General features: G+C 31.1%; 2 protein-coding genes and 2 non-coding genes across 4 annotated transcripts; 1 reads left to right on the top strand and 3 right to left on the bottom strand.

Annotated features, from left to right (window-relative positions):
• Positions 1–1,925: 1,925 nt before the first annotated feature.
• LOC100798032 (probable serine/threonine-protein kinase PBL23) lies at positions 1,926–5,374 on the bottom strand. The gene is made up of 5 exons (XM_006595679.4): positions 4,833–5,374; positions 4,015–4,196; positions 3,739–3,928; positions 2,973–3,364; positions 1,926–2,399 (listed from the first exon to the last, which is right to left on the bottom strand). The coding sequence occupies exons 1-5, from the start codon at positions 4,954–4,956 to the stop codon at positions 2,148–2,150; spliced, it is 1,140 nt and encodes a 379-aa protein (XP_006595742.1). The 5' UTR covers positions 4,957–5,374; the 3' UTR covers positions 1,926–2,147.
• Positions 5,375–8,296: 2,922 nt separating this feature from the next.
• On the bottom strand, positions 8,297–8,492 carry LOC112999456 (U2 spliceosomal RNA). The gene has a single exon (XR_003264643.1). It is a non-coding gene; the product is annotated as a U2 spliceosomal RNA (small nuclear RNA).
• A 2,680-nt stretch (positions 8,493–11,172) lies between these two features.
• On the bottom strand, positions 11,173–11,244 carry TRNAM-CAU (transfer RNA methionine (anticodon CAU)). The gene has a single exon. It is a non-coding gene; the product is annotated as a tRNA-Met (tRNA).
• A 3,725-nt stretch (positions 11,245–14,969) lies between these two features.
• Positions 14,970–20,401, top strand: LOC100796964 (uncharacterized). Its single transcript, XM_003544930.5, has 7 exons — positions 14,970–15,377; positions 16,095–16,235; positions 16,338–16,703; positions 18,182–18,427; positions 18,872–18,964; positions 19,443–19,643; positions 19,926–20,401. Exons 1-7 carry the CDS (start codon positions 15,063–15,065, stop codon positions 20,139–20,141), a joined length of 1,578 nt encoding a protein of 525 aa, XP_003544978.1. The 5' UTR covers positions 14,970–15,062; the 3' UTR covers positions 20,142–20,401.
• The last annotated feature ends 719 nt before the right edge of the window (positions 20,402–21,120 follow it).

The following is a 21,120-nucleotide window of genomic DNA, read 5'->3' as shown; positions in this document are numbered from 1 at the left end:
AATATTCAATATGAAAATAAATGGATAATGAAATGAATCTTCTTATCAATCAAAATCACAATCAAATTTTAACTGAAGTAATTTTCAAATAATTAGACATATGATGAAAAAATAACTATTATAGAAAGAAAAATCAAAACATTTTGAAAATTTTGAATCAATTATTGATCCTCTAAAAGAAATTAAATTAGAAAAATCCATTTTCATAATCAACAACATAAATTTAAATTAAAGAATCAATAATCATTTTATGAAAAAAATAGGGTATGCACCATATATGTAAAAGAGTTTAATCATATCATTTAATCACAAACCATAATATATGATGTATTAAGAAATTTTCTAAAACTTAGAAAATATATTTATAATCATTATTTTAAATTTTATAACTCTCTTCTTTTTTTACAAAAATGTTTTATAAATCTTAAACAATAATCATAAATTAAAATATTGTAAATTTAAAATATAATAACAAGTCTGTGGTAATAAGTAAAAATGATTATCAATGCTGAATTATGGCTTGTGCGTCGACGAATTTCATCTAGTATTAAGGAAATTGTGGCAATCTCCCTACAACAATGCCTTAAAATATATAGATTTTCAAGATTTTTTAAAATCATAAATTTATTTTCAAATTTATCTTTTTTTACAGAATCAAATTTAACTTATTTAAAATATAAAAAGGAGAAATAATATAAAGATTATAGGATATTATATAACATAATTTGAGAAAAATATTGAATTATTTAACCTAGTCCTAAATTGTTGTGTAATCTATAATATTTATTTTCAATGTTGTTTTGTTTATGTAATGCTTATTTTTGCATATTTTTAATAAAATTTAATTGAAAGAATTGATTATATTTTTCAATAAATTATTTCATTAAAAGACAAGTTAAAATAAATTGTTATATTTTCAAAATATTCTTCATTGTCTCAATGTTAAGAAATTTTAACATAAACATAAATCAAATATATGAATGTAGGAAAACTTATAAAGCTCATTTAATAATTTTTTTGTTTAATTGTACATTTTACTACTTTATTGTAACAATTATTTTTCACTTAGGGTGCTTTTAATGGATACAACATAAGAACAACACAAGTCAAGTTACAAGATAATTTTTTTTGTCTTATACGTTGTTTGATGGATAATAAATAAAACAAATTAAATAATATAAAATTTACTGAAATTTTCTTTTTAATATTAAATTATCCAAATACTATCTATATAATTATGAGAGCATCATAGAGCCCTAGGCCATCTTCATTCAACCCTTCATTACACTGTATCCTGAAATGGGTGAATTTTCAGACATTACAATTGTTTATGTGCCGTTGAGAGAGGCAATTTAAAGGATGGGAACGTAGATTTTCCTTTTTTGAAAGTGGGACCAAAGAGAGCAATGTAATTTATTATGGTTAATTTGAAGACATTTCTTCTGCGACTTTTCCATGTGTACAAAATGAATTGCTTCCTTATTAGCAAATATATATAAAGATATATATATATATATATATATATATATATATATATATATATATATATATATATCTTTATTTTGTGAAGATAGACCAAAGTTTATGTTAAGTGCAAGTTTATTTCTGCCACTAATTAATGATGGATGATGATGTCCTTTCTGTCAAACTAAAAGGAGGTTTCCACTTTGAACTGGAAACCATTTTTCATTATCATCTCAAAGATCAGAACACTCTTCATGAAACCATTTTACTCTAGATAAGCCAGTTTAAGGAGGACAGGAATTGCATTGACCTCATTGCTTTGGTTTTATGATCAACAACACAAGACATATGGAGTCAAATGCTTTGTCGAGTGGTATTTTCCATTACGAAAGCTGAAACAAAGAGGAAACCTTGTAACAGTATTGATTAGAGAATCTCGAAGAGTAGGCAATTATGAATCTGGTAACAATCTTGTCATTCTATTATCAATATCTATTATCTAATACTACTACTCAAGAAATCTTGAACATGCAAAAATATGTAACCGTTTTGATCGATTTTCATAAGGATACCTAGTGGCATCATTAAGAAATTTTATAGAATGATTCTCAAACTTCATTAGCAGCTGCTTTTTCATTCATTGTCCTTTTGTGTAATCCTCTACTGTTTTCAGGTTCGTTTTGTTAACTACATTCCCCATGCTCGAAAAAAGTCTCTTTTGAACGGTGTTGTCTTCCCACTTGTATATGCCTCTTTGCTAAAACATCAAGAGCTGTAACTACGTCACTAATCAAAGGTCGGGTATCAGCTTCCTCCTGAATACACATTGCTGCAACTGCTAGTGCTTGGTGTAGACCCTTTGTTGGGTAGTTCCCTTTCAGCAATGGATCAACCATTGATGAAAATTTCCTTCTGTCTTTGAATAGTGGTTGTGCCTGAAAACAAGAAACATTATGAATGTCAATTGCTGAACATTTGTGCATATTAATTGTCTAAGCTTAAATTTTTGGACTAGATTTCATATTGATTAGAGGGTAAAATGTGTTTTAGATCCCTCAATATTTAGTGTAATTTAATCTTAGTATCTATTCTTTAAAAATCATGATCTTATTTTTTATAATCTCTCTTTACGGAACATATGATACTAAGGCCAGAGATAAAATTTACCAATTACAAAAAATACCATGACCATAATTATTATTTTTAAAATATAGGGACTAAAACCAATTTTGATATGGGGACACATTTTATCCTTGATTAGATTATAAATCCTGAAATTTTAGGCTAGAAAAATATGATTCTAGGCACATATGATGCTAAGGCCAGAGATGAAATTCACCCATTACAAAAAATACGATGACCAAAATTATTATTTTTAAAATATGGGGACTAAAACCAATTTTGATAAAATATGGGAACACATTTTACCCTTGATTAGATTATGAATCCTGAAATTTTAGGCCAGAGAAATATGATTCTAGGCACATAATAAAAGCTTCATGACATACCCAAGTGACCAAGTTTTGCTCTTCAGATGGTCTTGACTGATCAATTGCTCTTCTTCCTGTGATCATCTCTAGAAACACTACTCCAAAGCTATATATATCTGATTTTGTAGTCAATTGACCTGTTGAGGCATACTCAGGTGCACAGTAGCCATAAGTTCCCATTACCCTGGTGGATACATGAGTTTTATCACCAGTTGGACCAAGCTTTGCAAGTCCAAAATCAGAGAGCTTAGGGTTGAAGTTTTCATCTAATAGTATGTTTGATGCTTTGAAATCACGGTATATCACAGGCGGATTTGCTACTTCATGTAAATATTCAAGTCCTTTAGCTGCACCGGCTGCAATGTTCATTCTAGTACGCCAATCCAAAGGCTTTCTGTCCGGAGATAGTTCTGGCAATCATTTTTCTTTTGTTGTTGGTCAGATAACATTTAACATGCTTATCACAAAAAAAAATAAAAAAAATACTAGGGTAATGTTTTGAAAAGGGGAACTTCCACGGTGCCAGTCTTGCAGATATATGTGGTTTCTCACACAAATGGAAAGATAAAACATAATCTACTTAAAACCATCAATATGCAAGTTGTTTTATGTTGTAACTAATAAGTAATAACCATGATGATCCAATGTGCTCATATGGTCACACTGTCACTACAGACTACACTTAGTTTATTGCATTTGTTCAAGTTTGATATTCAAATTGGATGTTACTCTCATTTTTATCCGTGATGTATTGCATTAGAAGACATAAGAAGCATTTACTTACCAAGAAGGTGATCTTCTAAAGAGCCATTCACCATGTACTCGTATACCAAAATCCTTTGATCACCATCTGCGCAATACCCTACCAAATTGACAAGGTTAGGGTGGTGCAAGAGACTCAAAATCAAAACCTCTACAAGAAATTCCCTGTTTCCTTGGAATCCATTTCTATTAAGTTTCTTCACAGCAACAACCTGCATGAAAGGAACACAGCATTTAGAAGTTTTTTCTTAGCATGATATTAGCATAATATTCACATAGATGCGAGTTGAAATTATACCTGATTTATGCTTTTGAGGCGTCCTTTGTACACCCTTCCAAAGCCTCCTTCGCCAATCATATTGTCAGGGTGAAAGTTCCGAGTTGCAACACATAGCTCGTGATAAGAAAAAGTCTGAGAGGTAATATTCCCTTTCCCAATTTTTGCTATTTCTTCTTCTATGTACTTCCGTTTGCTGGTATCTACAAGATAAATTTGTTCAAGTTTTAAGCATTGGTATTCATCATTGAGAAAAAAATGTCTGAGAAAGCTGAAATCCACTATATAGGGCACTATAAGACCACTTTCCACCTTTAGCTTAGCAATCTATTGTAAAAAGTCAAAACTCTAGAGGTTGACAACACAACTATTGAGGTAGAGAGTAAGAGATCCTTAGGTTTATGGTACCCTAATTGGTAAGGATAAGACTCATATCTCACAAGGATGTGAGTTTGAATCCCTTTGTCAAATGATAAGACCTCAATAGTACATAATCTGTGAGAACTTGATGGCACAAATTGTTTCAAAACATGTTACCAACAAGCTAAGAACATCTAATCATTAAACTAGAAAGGGAGCCTAAAGAGATGCACAAGATATGCATGTACTTCTGCATTTCACATCGTTGAGGCTTCATAATAATGAAAAAGTTGATGAAGCCTATTGTGATGGTATAAACCTTTCATGGATTTCATGTTGAGATAAATAAGATTGTGCTAGAGGAAAATAATTTGTCGTGGAAACAACATTAAACTCTAGATATGAGACATTAAATTGAAAAAATGTTGGCCTGAAAATCGATACGATGAGAAAATTAGCATTGGAGCTAGGAAAAATACCAGATTTAAAACACATGTTGGCTAACGACGGCAGAGCTTTTGCGTGATGGTAGTTCTTACTGCTCTTTTTCAATGAGTTCTTGTCGATCTTCTCTTGTGACGTGCAACATGAAAAGAAACTCATCTTCCACTCCTAAATAATTGATCTAACCAAACCCACATTTACAGAATTGCAAAGTTCATGCATCTGTTTTTCAAATCTGTCTCTTAGCATGCAAATCTTAGCCAATGATCCAATGCATGCAGTCTTAGACCCTCCAGAAGTGGCTTAAAATCAATTTAGGAAGTTTTTCATTGAAACATTGGCCCTGCAGAAACCAAATTGATCCTGAGTTCTAGCTTCACAAAAACTTTCCCATATGGCATGGTTACTTTTCCTTCATTGTTATTCAAAGGCCATAGTTAGGAAAAGAAATGATGACTTTGTCAAATATGCTAATCCAAAAATGACCGTTAGGGAGTCACTCATCTTTAATATCATTATCTAAAGTTCCTCAATATAGGATTTCATTAAGTGTTCTCTCTTAGGTTGCACTTTATTATGCCAACCAAAATGGAGGATCACTCCTTTATGAAACTAGTCAAGAATAAATTATGACAACTATTTTATATGGACAGCTTATATCTACTTTGTATCCTTCCCATCTACCTCAGTTATATTCTGTTTAATTAAGCATGTACCTAATTTTGTGTATGATCTATACAATACTTCTTTAAACTTTTTGAATGACAATAAACTCACTTAAATGATATATGATGAGACATCAATTTTTCTTTTAATTTTGGGTTTTTACTTAAATGTTCATTAATATACCGATCTCTTTAATGGTGTTTAGGTGGAATATTATATGTAGTATATTACATTTTAAATTATAATTTTCCACCATCTACATATTTGTATTCTTAACCTATACAAAATATAAGGAATTATTTTTTCACTTTGATTAAATGAATATTTTATTGTACTCTTGTTCACTAAAATAAAATATTTCAAATATATTTTTATTTATAAGAATCAAAATACTCAAGATTTACAATAACAATTCATATATTCTACTCAATCAATTGAGTTAGAATTGTATTCTAATCTTGTGAATATTAGTGTGTTATTATGTTAATCCTCCAAATATTATGAATCTAAAATGTCACTGAATTCTTCTGTATAAAGTGGTGACATAAAATTAGTTATTTTTAATTTTTAATATATATTTTAATTACCAATTTTTTTGGAAAAATAATATAGCAATACTCTAATTTTTGAAGGAGAAATTTAAGTTTTTAGTTTTTTTATAAAAAAAAGGAAAGAAAAGACTCACTCTGTACACGTTCCAAAGACAAGGAACACTAATAAAAAAGCCAATTTTGCAAGGAAAATTAATAGTTCAATCAAAGTTAATCACAGATTCCAGAGAATATATTCTTTTTGAAACTTGTAGTCCAAATTCAAAAATAAAGATGAAATCGTAGGATTTACTTTTTTATTTTTACGTCAATTTATTTGTCACTGGCTACTATAAGGTGGGGACTAAGAAAAAAATAATAATTTCTCTAAAATAAAGTTTCTCTGAAGTGAAGAAATGCAATTTAGATAATGAAATAAATACATTCACAATTGTTTATTAGAAACATCTTAACTTATAAGAACTTTTCAATTGTAATATCTTGTTACAAGTTTTTTAAGACAAAAAATGCTGAATTTCTAAGTTTATAAGTATTTAAAAAAGAAAATTAATAAGATTTTTTTAAAAGAAATTGAAGTATACAAGTTAATTTTAATTTTTATAAAAAAAATGAATTCATTTTACCTCATTGGTTTATTTTATTTCGTCTTTTACAAGTATCAATTCAAAATTTCATTCAAAAACTAAATTAAATTAAAGATAATATTTGCTGATTTTGGGTTCCCTCATACGACTCTTCACCAACAAGGGTTGCAATGATTTCTTCCCCATTATTGTAACCAAAAAGCTTCATCTTTGATTTGAACTGATGAAACCAAAAGCAATAAAACATAGCTAGCTCCAATTAAAGGATCTAAAATCGACAATAATCAGAAGATAGGTTCAGCAATCTGTTCTTAGATTAGTGAAAGCTTGCCCTAATTAAAGTTTCTAGGTATCTAGATCACCTACTGAAACAGAAACTGTAAATGCTACGCGATCAGGACATTATCATGGGGGAAAATTGAATTAAATTGCACAAAGCCATCGTGATAAATTTTGAGGTCTTTCATTAACCTGGCAACTTTTTTTAGGAACCCTTCACCTGCCTCAAACTGTATTGAATAATGTATTTATTTACAATTAAATTCAATGGTATCCGTTAGCAATAAGTGCAAAGGGGACTTCAAAAAAAAAAAACAATAAGTGCAAAAGGGGACCATATAGTGGTAAACAAAAACAAAAGCAAAAAGGGAAAATGTGTCTTCAAGATAGACCTTGACTTAATAACCTTCATCTATATATGAACATCAACTCCTGTCCTAAAATATGGCACTATGTGGAGCTTAAATGTGGTACAATTGATGGGCTGTGGACATATATATAAGACTAAAACATAAAAATGATTTTAGGAATATGAACTGGAACGACAATACTTCTGAAAAGTGCAATGCTAAGTAAATTGAAAGTTATTATAAGCCTTCAAAAGTAACATCCAATAATGACACAAGGAATCCAATTATAACCCCAACTAAAAGGATTTCAATTTGCTGTGACTGAGACGACTATACTCACGGAATTAGAAGAAATGGCTCCAATTAGTCATGTATACCTTCTAAATCTCTGCCAAGGCATTCAGCTAGGGACTTGACTTCTCTTGGATTTAATTGTTTTACAATGAGGTTAAGCCATTATTAGGTTTTAATAAGATTGGCACTTGGATTTTCCTTCTGATAAACTCTAATCTTTTTATCTTACATTGGATATAATGCTCAATTGTATATTAATTTTACCGTACCGAATAAAATCGAAATTGTGGATTACAGAAGACTACTTTTGTTATGGTAAACTGATTTTCAGTAGCATCTGTATCTCACAAGGCTATGCAGGCCAGGATCAAGTGACTTAGATAGCTAAATACCTAAGTAGTTAGTAAAAGATAAAAAAAAAAAAAAAACTAAGCAAGAGTACTAATTTAACTAGTAAATGAGCCAAATTACTTCAGTTGAATCAGCATAAAACACCAAAGTCAATAAACTTTCTGCCAAGAAACTCTTAACTCCTTTGTATAGTATAATTCAATGCATGTGCCTAGGGATCATATATATCCATGTATTTAAGTGTAAAACAATAAAATAAAATGCACACAACATAATACTAATCCAATAAAATACTCAATAACTCAGTTTTAACAAAACGTCTTACAAGAACTAAGCTTTTTCACTAATAGCCAATAGGTTCTATGGTGAGTCATTTCTAATGGTTCGATAGTACAAAGAATACAACCATAAATTAAACTATTTGGTAGGGTGTGCCAGGCCTATACTGTAGTGCAAGAAATAGGCGACACTTAAAAACCCCAATAGCAAGCTACTATGATGGGCTCTTCCCTTTAAAAAATTAATTTAATATCATGTGAGCCAATGACTCACGTATCAGATATTAAACTGATAAGAACAGATACTACACTTGATCTTAGCCAAAAGGCCGAGAAAGGTATGCTTTGATCAGTATATTGTTGTTGCTTTTATTTCTGTTACATGTTCTACTGCTTTCTTGACTGACTGATGTGGGACTCTTTGGCGACTACGTTGCTGTTGCAATAGTAACAATTTGAAATGTTAATTCTTCTAATATCCGGTCTTTCTTCGAAATGTGTTTTCTTATTTAGGATGTGACAGTGCGTACAGAGTCCAAACCTAGTTTGCTATGTGTTGAATGTATTAAGACCTTCATGGAACTACCTGAGAAGTTAAAAGGGATAGGATGGCTAATTTAGAGACAACTCATAATATTATGGATTCTGTTGCTGGGCCATATCCATACCCTGTGATGGTAAGAGAGTTTCATGCAGTGATTGACAAGGAAACCAGAAAGCAAGCTTTGGAAAAATGCATAAGAAACCAAATGTGTTGGTGACAAAAAAAAGTTAGGCTAAGGTGTGTGGATTTAGCCTGGACAATTGCAAGTATGCAGCAATATTAATATCAGATATGTGATATATACTAAAGGATGCTACCTCAGAAGTTATAAGGCATATATAGGGTGACTAATGTAGAGACAACTCATTATATTATGTTTCTGTTGCCGAACCATATCAATAGTACCCTGTGATGGTAAGAGAGTTCCATGCAGTAATTGACAATTGACAATTGACAAGGAAACCAGAAAGCAAGCATTGGAAAAATGGATAGATGAACCAGATGTGTTGAATGTGCAATTTTTTCTTCTCAAGAAAATAGCTTGGTGTCGAACCTGAACATGGCTTTTTGAAAGATTTAGGGCGCACTGAATATCAAAGAATCACCGGGGAAGCTTTGAAGAGGGTACTATCTTGTGTGAATTGCTTATTAAAAAAACCAAGTACCATATTTGAACATGTTTAAAAAGTAAAAGTGCATACATATTGGCGAGGACTGAGTATTATATTTCAAACTCCTTATTTAAAAGATAAATAAAAAGAAATATTTCCAACAAAGGGGAGAACATAATAAAGAGAAAATTTAAAAATAACCATTGAAATAAATGTGATCTGTTAACCAAATGAAAGCACAATCAAAATGCCATCATTCTGACACAAGCCAAACCATAATAGAGGAGGCTATCAGCTGAGCAACCCAGCAAAATAGAGAGAGCAGTTGATACTCTAATGTAGTCTTCCACTACGATTGCAAAGTCTTCTAATAACTTTCTTCACACTAATGTAATTGGTATATAATTTTATCTCATAAATATGTGGTTAAGGATTTGAACTCGATTCCTTATGCTTAACTTGTGTGTATTTAAAAACATATGTTAAAGATGTCAACTTAATAAATAGTTATATCTCAAGAAAATAATCATTACATTTCGGTTAAGGAATATCTTGACAAATGATATTTATATTGTTCGCAAATATTATTTTTTATTTAATTTTTTTTATAATTTAACTCAACAATTTTCGCATTCAATCCACAAATGCTTATAGGAATTTTCAACAAAACAATTAGATGAAATCTAAATTCGAAATAATTAAAAATTTTGACCTGCATTTGAAGATTTTTTTTTCATTTTAAGAAATATAAAAAAAAAAAACAAATCATATTTCTATTATTATGATATTCCATATTTCAATTCAATTGGATGCTAGAAAAAATGAATTTGGGATAGTAAAGAAAAGAAATATTTTTAACTAGTTTTTTATAAAAAAAACTTTCTTGACGAAGTTAATGAAAATAACTTTTATGATAAAATTTAGACAAAATCTCTTACATAATAAAAAATAATAAGCAATTAATAAATTAAATTGTTTATCCAAATTTACTAATTGCTTGTGTAAGTAGCTTTTCTAATATAATTAAACAAGGCTCGAAGGCCAAACGCTAAAGGTTGGAATATTGGTCACTTCAAAATTTTAAAAAACAAATAAACATTGCACAATTCACGTTTACATTGAAATTTAAAGAGGATTGTTATTTTTAGTATGACCTCATTTTTTTTGCTTAACAGCATTTTATTTCTTTATTATAACTAATATGTAATTTTTTTACAATCAATTTTTTTACTTGAATTTATTTTTTTAATTAATACATTTAGATCTTCGATCACTTTCTCTTTACATAAAGTTTTTCAAGTCGTTGTTTTTATGCAAAACGTTTTAATTTTGGATAAATAAGTTTATAAGCTATCAAAATAAATTATAGAAAAATTGAAATGTCTTATCATTCCCACAGCTCTGAATATTTTTTTTTTCATAAAAAATTAAGTATTGAACAAAAATTGTTCTAAATATAATAAGTACTTTTCTTTTCTTTTTTTCCTTAACAAATGTCATAATAAGAGCAATCATTTGCATTTGGAAACTGTAACTAATAAAAAATATCATTGAAATTTAATTGGTAAAAGAATATGTAAATATTTTGAAATATATTGTAAAACCATGTTTTGCTTGATAATAAAAGATTATGTAATTTTTTAAATGTAAATAAAAATTATATTTTAATTTATGAAATATGAAAAAGGTAAAAGAAAAGGGGATGAAGTTAATTGATAAAATATGTATTGTGAATAAATGTTATTCGTTTGAAATTAATAGGAAGACTGTATTTGATTGATTTGAATTAAATAATATACGCTGAGAAAAGCAGAAAAATGGAGATATCCAAATTAATAAAAAAGGAATGGGAAGCTTTTCTCTTTTATATCAGAGCCTGGTTTCGATCCAGGGACCTGTGGGTTATGGGCCCACCACGCTTCCGCTGCGCCACTCTGATTTAATGGTTTTCATCTTTGGCAAGTTATATATTTATTTATTTTTTAAAATGTGTTATTTTGTAGGTTTTGGAGGGCACAGTAGTAGAAGAATGGTTATGCGGTGATTTGGGTGCTTCCTCTTATGTGTCAAGTGATGCGTATGGTAATGTATTTGTGGATGAAGATGAAGAGGATGAGGTTGAAGATGATGACAATGACAATGAGAAAGATGAGGAGTCGATTGAGTATAGGGTGGAAGAGGATTATGATTCTCACAGTATTGGATGTGGAAAAAGTGGTGGTTTTTGTGCAGAAGATGACTGGAGATGTAGTACAGTTGAATTTCTGTGATTTGGAGATAGCATATCAATTTTATTGTAGTATGCTAAGGTTGTTGGTTTCTCTGTTAGGAAGGATCATATTGTTAGAAACAAATTTGGAAAAATTGTGTAGTAGTCTTTTGTTTGTTCACAGGCTGAATATAAAGTTGAAGTTGGCAGAGGTCTGAATTTGGACAAGAGAAAATGTCATTCAAAGAATGTCACTATAGATTTCAATTTTTGTATTGAATTCAACTTTTTAAAAAGGTAAAGGTATTAAATATCTACTTTTTCTTACATTATAAATAGTACAATTCATATTATTATTACAATGGCAATTTCATTAATTTGTTTACACTATGTCATGTTTTTAACAAAAAAACAAATATAAATAATTCATCTTACCATAACAAAATCAAGTATATTTTTTGACAGAAAATACCTTAACCAAAACTGGAAATTAAGTATCTTAATAATTTAAGTTCATAATTAATTTCAACTTAATAAAATATTCACCAAAAAATGTCAATATTTCAAAATGACACACAGACAACTTTTTAAAAAGACTAACAAAATCAGCAGCCATAAACAAATCCCGTGCATCCCTTTAATTATTATTATATCTGATGACCCATAGCATTTTGCCTTCAATTTCAAAAACTTGTGCACGATACAATAGTAATTTTAATTTCGCACCCTAACCTTCTGTCTATGCAGAGTGCTGTTAGTTTGATTGAAGTTTTTGTGCAACATCACAGAGCAATCTACTACTGTCACCAATTCACCAAAACAATTGCAACTTTTGGTGGGCCCAAGAATATATTTTATTTTGAAATTTATTGGATGGCGTGGTTTTCCAAACATTTTAGATTTTCCGTCTACTTGCCAAACTTGTCACGACATTGTTGCTAAGAAAATATGTTCCTTGCACGATTAGGCAACAGTGGAAGCAGTATTCGATAAACAGATAAAGAAAAATAACATTACTATAAGATATAATAATGGTATAAAGCATTATTTGTAATTTATGGAAATCTAGTTGTAGTTTAAATATAAAAATTGTATAAAAAACTACAATTTTATTATTTGCACACTGGTAAAAAATTATTATTGTTTTGAATATATTGAGATTAAGCTAATATTTTATCTTGCAAACATTATAAATTTACTATTATCGATGACTTAATTTTGACATTTATGTTATGTTTGGTTGAGATATAAAAAAAATGTAAGTACTATATGAGTTTCATAATTCTTAGTCTCTATCTTAATTTAAATTAATTTTTTTATTTTTATCATGTGAACCGAATATTTAATCTAATTGAAAAAAAATAAATGAAACAAAATAAGTATGAAGTAAGAAAGAGACACACATGTTTGGACAGATATTACTCACTCGAATAAAATATATTTCAACGTTATTTTCATAGAAAAGCAAACATATGCAGAGAAAGCTAAGCATGTGGCAATGCGACATTTATATACGGTATATATTATGTCGGTTGAGAGATCAAACAATTGATTAATTACGACAGCCATTGATTACATCGACCTTTTTTTTAATTAAACAACTATGCTGTGTAATTACATCATTTTTATAGTTTAAACATGTGTTGGATATTCCTTATTATCAGTATCTCGCATTATTTGAACCATCTTTTCTGGTAGTGACATGATCTTTTGGGGTAGTAGTATTACATTATTTGAACAAATGGACACCTTTCATTCACCAATCACCACCTCACCTATGATTAATTATATATCACAGTCGTTTTTCTCATCTCCACAAAAAATCTGTCTTTTTATTTTTAATATAACTTATTTTTTCATACGTCTGCAACTGCAAGACGTGATATTCAACATCAAAACTTTTATATCTTCGCATGTTTACATAATTTTATGAGTTTTATTTTAATAGTATACAAAATTGAGTAAATATACACTAAGCTGTTTAAAGAATATTTATATAATTAATCAATCATAAATTATTATATAATATAATTTTTTTTAATCTATGTAATATAAATTTGTTGATTTTAACAATAATTACTTTAAAATATACTTATTATATTTCTAACTAATTAACACTGTAAACCTTTTTATATTCCCAATACAAAAATTGAACCGAAATTTTCTATATTATTAATTAATTAAAAATATTAAAAATATGACTTTCATAATAATTATAAAATTCAATAAATTTATTATACACGTTAATTTATATGTAAATAGTAGTATAAGAACTTTTCTATTATTAATATATTTTAATTAAATATTAATATTACAACTTATAATATTGAATGACTGATCCATTTTCTTTTCAGGTGTATGGGAGTCAGTTGGATTATGAAGAGTTATTGAAAACAAAGTGACAGCATTGAAGGAACATATGAGTTAATATTCAATCTCCTTGGATGTTAAAAGCCATCTACTTGTTATTTTATGGTGCATTTGAAAAAGGTGAAATGAGAAAACATGGAATAATATTGAGCTTCAGCCACAAATATGAGTTTTTATGGCATTGCAACACTTTTCTGAATGGAAGCATGCGTGAAGAATCACAAAGGACATCAACATGCAACCTCAGCCTCCTTTGAATTAATCTATCATGGGAAGCACCAACAACTGGTCGTTTCAAATATATGCAACGTATACGTAAATGATGCCATCTTCAAGGAGCATATATAACTATTATGGGGTTATTATTTATCTTTGAGATAAACATGCCATTTTATCAAGGTGAATTCTACTTGGCTTCATGGAATTCCCAACCCTCATGGAGCAAAAGCATGGCTTCTCTTACAAGCTTTGATATGACTTTATGATATGGGAGCTCAAAATATATCTTTTGAGATTGATTGTAAAGCAATAGTTGATAGTTTTGTATACAACAATGCTCTTGGATTAACAATATTCTCAGATTTCTTTACTTTTTTTTTTTTTTATCTAAATAATTTTTTGGTGAATTTTGTAAGAGACAATAAGTCACTCACTCGTTAATAAGAGCATATAAATTATACGCCCGTGTTTATATCTTTAATCATATACTCAAATGTATTTATTTTCTTATTATGAATGGAATGACATAATTTTTTTAAAATATTACAACTTAAATTTAATAGATATACACTTTCATATATAGGCGATAAAATTATCATTTCTATTATTTAACTTAACATAGTTGTTTATAGAGAACTTGAACTTATTTTTAATTAAAAAACAATTTCTCCTTAGTTAAAATTGATTAAGGTCCCTAATGATATATGATTGAATTATGATGTAAAAATTTATTATTACTAATAATATTTTTATTTTATTTTATAAGAAGATTATAACAATTCATCATTCTTATTCAATTAACTAATTAGATCCGTCACTAATTTTAATTAAGATAAACACGAAAAAATTCCAATAACTTGTATGCCAAACAAAATAGAGGGAGGAGCAAAGTATGCATAGTTGACTCTCGAAAAACATTGAAAAGAGTTTCTTCTCCTTTCTTCCATCGTGCTCGTGCCATGGCGAAGATGAAGATAGCGTGGCTTCTGCTGCTCCTCCTGGTATCAGTGTGCGTAACGGCCTCTCAAGTTTGGGCCCTGAAATCGCCGTTTCACCCGCGAGACGTGCTTCCTCTGCTGCCGAGACAGCTGTCGTGGCCCATCCTCAATCGCCTCCACAGCGCGGTGGATCTCCTCCCCGTCTTCGTCGGCGCCGCCTTTTCGCCGGTCGACAATCTCAAGTGGAAAGGCGCCTGCTTCTACGAGAACAAAGCCTGGATGGTGTTTCACAACAAGAGTGGCACTCAATATGGCGGTGGAACCCTTCACATCAAGGTCGCTTCCTTCTCAAGTGTTGGAATGGAAATCTAGGTCACTTCTTTTTGTTGAATTTTTTTTTCAAATTTTATGATAAGTCATTCTTGTTCTAATGAACTTTTATTTAATACTAATCGGTGAAGGACTACATCAACTCGTTTCATGAAATCTTCATACTGAGTGGTTAACAAAAATTGGTCATATTCATGAGATACTTCGTAGTTTTTTTTTTCTTTAAAAAAAAAATTGCTTAGGGAGTAGGTGTCATTAAGACTTAAAGAGTGTGTTTTTAATATTGGAATGCATAGATTATGTTATGTGATTGAGTTGTAATTTGGTGGATTTTGGTTGGACGTGTTGTCATTTGAAAGCGTATTACATTATTAGAGGAGACTAAGTTAAGTGGATTTAATGTCGCTCAGTATTTTGCATGTCATTAGAATAATGAAACTCTTACTCCCCAAATGGGTAGAAATAAGAGAGAGATAAAGAGAAAAAATAAATAAAGAGGGAGTAACTGATAGATGTGGCAGATGATGTTATGGAAAATGAAAAGAGAAATGGGATAGATCATAGAAGTGAGATGGAGGAAAAGTTGGGTGTATGTTTAGTATTTTCCTATTAGTCTATGCAGTTCTATAATTGTATTTTTTTTATCCCTCACTCTCTCTCTATGTATGTATGGATTTGGGATTCAACGGAAACTGATTGATTATTATCTATGTGCTGATCTAGGTTAGCAATGCTCACAGTTGGACGTGCATGGATCTTTATATTTTTGCCAGCCCTTATCGTGTGACATGGGATTATTATTTCCTGGCCCGGGAGCATACGCTTGAGATCAAAGAGTGGGAAGGGAAAGCTGAGTATGAGTATGTAAGTGACCATCTTTCTTCTGTACACTGTCACTGAGTAGAGTTTGTTGAAACTTGAAACACACATTTTTGTTTTGGAGATCCTTACCCTCTTTGCAATCAGGTAAAAAACCATGGGTTATCAATTTTCCTCTTGCAAGCTGGGATGTTGGGGACCCTTGAAGCACTTTGGGAGGTCTTCCCTCTATTTACAAATACTGGATGGGGGGAGAACTCCAACATTAAATTTTTGGAAAAACATATGGGAGCTTCTTTTGAAGTGCGCCCTCAGCCATTTGTTACAAATGTCAGTGTTGATGACATTCATTCTGGAGATTTCCTTGCCGTTTCGAAAATTCGAGGTCGGTGGGGTGCTTTTGAGACTCTAGAGAAGTGGGTTAGTGGAGCTTATGCTGGCCACACTGCTGTTTGCCTAAGGGACTCCAGTGGGAAGCTTTGGGTTGGAGAGTCAGGACATGAAAATGAAAAGGTAAAATATTTAAGTTGCATTATATCTATCGGTTCTGTGCAAGATTTATTATATTTCATAGCACCATTGTCAGTATCATACGATTCACGATACAAAGGCATACGATTCGATTCGAGCAGTTGGTGACTCAAACCCTTGAGTGAAACATTTTGTGCTTGAATCGCCCCATGAATAGCAGGAATCACATAGGAATTGTAGATTGCGCATGAATCATTTGATTTTGATGCAAGCGGCCGCACACCAAAGTGGTTCGGGTTATGCAGGACCCGGTTTTGAACTTTGAAGAACCCTAAAATTGTTTTTCTTTCCCTGAAAAATTAGTGAAAAGAGAGGGAATTGGCCAATTCTTTCCCTCTAATCAATCGCAGGGCAGCCCATTGTCTCCTTTTCATGTTTTCTACTCATTCTTCTTGTCTTTTGCTCTTCTTTACCTTTCCCAATCTACCCTACATGCAAGCTTGGTGGTCCACTCTTATTTAGGGTGGTCATACTGCTGAGTTTGAGCAGCTACTGGTTTTTTGTCCTTATGGCTGTTAAGAATTGGTGATTTTTTTTTTCTTTGAAGCTTATGTCACTTTGTAAGCCATTTTGACAAGTCTTACATCAGCTAAAGATAAAGTCAAGTTAGAGTATATAAGTGAGGGGTAACCTTTACCTCTTGAGCTAGTTTTTGAGGTTGAATTAGGCCTAAACTCGCATTCTAAAGATCCTAAGATGGTATCAGAGCATATCCAATATTAATTCAAAGGGTCACCTTGTTGGGCGTGAGAGGGTGTATTGAAAAAAACCCAAGTCTCACATCGGCTAAAGAGTTACAGTATATAAGTGAGGGATAATCCTCACCCATTGAGTTAACTTTTGAGGTTAAGTTAGGCCTGAATTCACATCCTAAAGATTCTAAGAGTATGTTTTAGCTTTTGATATGTTTCCTTATGTTAAAATGCTCCTATATTTATATTTTGTTTAATGAATTTGTGCTTTTATGTCTTTTTTAGTTGTATGTGTTATGTTTTATTATTAATCATACAGTTCAATTTGCCATCTGGAAAATAGGCCTTCCTGTTTACGATTTGAATCTCAATTTAACTACCATGTTTCATAGTCATTTCTTGATAATTTCATTAATATTTATATTTTCTTCCCTTAAAAAAACTAACATTTCTAGAATCCTATGCGATGTTTAGGTTTTGATATAATTTATGAAGAATTGTTTTAAGTTCCTGAAGTTAACCATGTTGTCATCAGAATAGCAAGATTATACTCCAGTTTCAGTTTGAAATTGTGATCGAAAATTAGTGCATGGTGATTACCAAGTTAATATATATAGATTTTCTTTTATGACAAATAATTCATCACGGTTGTTTGATTGTTTGAGCAATGATGGTAAAAGTATAGTCCATAGTGGTTTGTCAACTCTGTAGCGGCATTTGGAGTTAAGTTGCTAGCATTTTATTTCCTGCCTCACCTTTTGTTTGCAGGGAGAAGATATAATAGCTGTGATACCATGGGAAGAGTGGTGGGACTTTGAACTGAATAAAGATGATTCCAATCCCCATATTGCGCTGCTTCCATTGCACCCTGATTTGCGTGCCAGGTTTAATGAGACTGCTGCATGGGAGTATGCACTGAGCATGGCAGGAAAACCATATGGTTACCATAACATGATCTTCAGTTGGATAGACACTTTAAATGGAAACTATCCACCCCCCTTGGATGCTAATGTGGTATTAATTTAATCAGTTGTTCTGCTTAAATTTCAATTCATTTGTTACATTAGATTCAACTATCTTGAGTTTTTGCACTATTATGCCATGCTTGAGCATTTTTTGCCTACAATTTCCTGACAATTGTATGAAATATTTCAAACAGAGAATTAAATAAACCATGGCTTTGATCTTGCAAGAACTCAATGAGCTTTCTACTTAAGTTCTTTGAATTACCGTACCATAAGCTGGTTTATGTAGAGTTATCTGTCTGCCACCCAGATAGACCATTGCTATTGAAGAAAATGTTCTTTCACATAAAAAATAAAAGTGATGAATGTGGTATCAATTTTTGATAGTTTGTTTTCTCTATCTTCTGCCCTTTCTGTCTTTTTTTTTATGTTTTAGCCACATGCTACATAGCTTAATGTTTTATGAATGAGCATTTACTTTGTTGCTCTGCAGGTTGCTTGCGTTATGACAATTTGGAGTCAACTTCAACCTGAATATGCAGCAAATATGTGGAATGAAGCCTTGAACAAACGACTTGGAACTAAAGTATGCTGCAATCTTGTTTCTTGCTCCAATACACACACCCACACTTGAAAAAGGAGAAATAATTTTATTTCTTGATCAGAAAATGTATTATAATTAATACTGAAATCTCCTAAATGTGGAAACTAGGAATTTAAATAATACACACAGCTGCGCAAATAATTCACATGTTACAAATATATAACAATGTCGTCAATGTGAGACTACAACACTCTCCCACAAGTTGGTGAATGAATGTCTACACACACACACATATATGTGATACTAAACATTTTTGCTTATGCTAGTAAACTGAATCAATGTCTTCAATTGTCTAGCATAAGTCATAAGATGCTTGTGATGTGATCTACTGCATAGATTAGTAAGCAATCAGCAATTGCAAAGACTGGGCATCCCTTTCTTTTATAACTGCCTTTTGATAATATAGAATTCCACATTAGTGAAAAAAAGTGAACCATGTGGCTCTTATGTGTTTCTACAGGGACTTGATCTTCCAGAAGTTTTAGTAGAAGTTGAAAAGCGTGGATCATCTTTTGATGAACTACTAACGATTCCTGAACAGGATTATTGGACCTACAGTGATGGGAAGTCGACTTCGTGCATTGCTTTTATACTTGAGATGTACAAGGAGGCAGGGCTGTTTGATCCAATTTCTAGTTCCGTTCAAGTGACAGAGTTTACGGTGAGTTTGCTGGGAAGTTTGGTCTTTTGAATTGCTTGCAATATTATAGTAACTTTTGAATTTCATTCTACACAATTTATACAAATGATTGAGCATATATAATTTCTTATCATGGTTGTATAGATTTCTAACAAAATCCTTTACAAAGTGAAATCAGGTTGTTGAGCAGGATTGATATCAGTTCATCATATATATTATTTTAGTGTTTCTAGAAGTCAAAAACACTTTATAGTAGTTTCTTGACCAGGCGCATATAGACTTATTTTTGTGCAATAAGTGCAGATAAAAGATGCTTACATTCTCAATTTTTTTGAGAACAATTCTAGTCGCTTGCCAAAATGGTGCAATGATGGAGACACGGTGAAGCTTCCTTATTGTCAAATTAAAGGCAAGTATAGAATGGAATTACCTGGATACAACACCATGCAACCATACCCTCATATGAATGAAAAGTGTCCATCTCTTCCTCCAAAGTACTCCAGAGCCCAGAATTGCTAGCAGTCTTCAATTTTTTCCTCCAATCGGAGGGCTGATTGCGTGTGAGTGTGTGACCAGATTTTTTGGTCTTCTAGCTTTGGATTGCTTAGGAGATGCCAAATGAATTATTGTTTGTATCCATTTAATTTAAAAAGAAATTCAAACAATTCGATATCGTGTATATATTTATTATTACAAACTTGAACTTATATTAGACATTCATGTAATTTGGATTATCTATGTAGCCAGATTCAACAGTGTAAATATAAGGGACTTGAATATATGTACATCATGCAAAATTAACTTTAATAAGTGCCGTGTAAAATATTTTGTAAGTCTTACATCTGCATTCTCTCTCTCTCTCTAAAATGGGTTTGACAACTTTGAATTGAGAACTTCAAAACTGTACTGAGTTGTGAAAGTAGCAATTTCTATGTTTACTCCAATTCAGCTCTCTAATGTAAGTGTTACCTGCTTTTACCATTTAAAGAACATAGACATTTGCGGATAGATTAACGCAGCAATACAGATATATCACTTTTCAAATCCGGTATAACCATGTAACTCGGAGCATTAAACATAGGTAACTTTTCTAATTTTTTATTTGTTTTATTTTATGGTGGGTGCAAGAGAATTAATCCTGCATGTCCATTCATGTGCACCGTTTTGCACCCTCTTAAATATTTTTGGCGTTACATGGGATACACTCGAGGGTATTTGCTAATGTTTAATTTTAGTAGAAGGGCATCAAGTCCAGAACTTTCCTAGATTTCTCGAGCTTCTACGATCGTGACACAGCTAAGACTATTTGTTTAATCAAGTAGTTTTTGCAAACAAAGAGTCTTGTTTGCCAATGCAATTTTTTTTTTCTCGTGTACAGCGCAAAAACAAACAAATTAAGAGTGTACTTAATTTCTTAGACCCTTAAAAATTGATAGTAAACTTTCCTATGGAGCCACTGATGTATTGGAGTAAAAATAAGTAGACAAGACATCTAGTT

This window comes from Glycine max, chromosome 14, assembly GCF_000004515.6.
Source record: "Glycine max cultivar Williams 82 chromosome 14, Glycine_max_v4.0, whole genome shotgun sequence".
NCBI classification, from domain to species: domain Eukaryota; kingdom Viridiplantae; phylum Streptophyta; class Magnoliopsida; order Fabales; family Fabaceae; genus Glycine; species Glycine max.
Note: the sequence above shows the minus strand (reverse complement) of the source record. Positions and strands in the feature narration are given on the sequence as shown.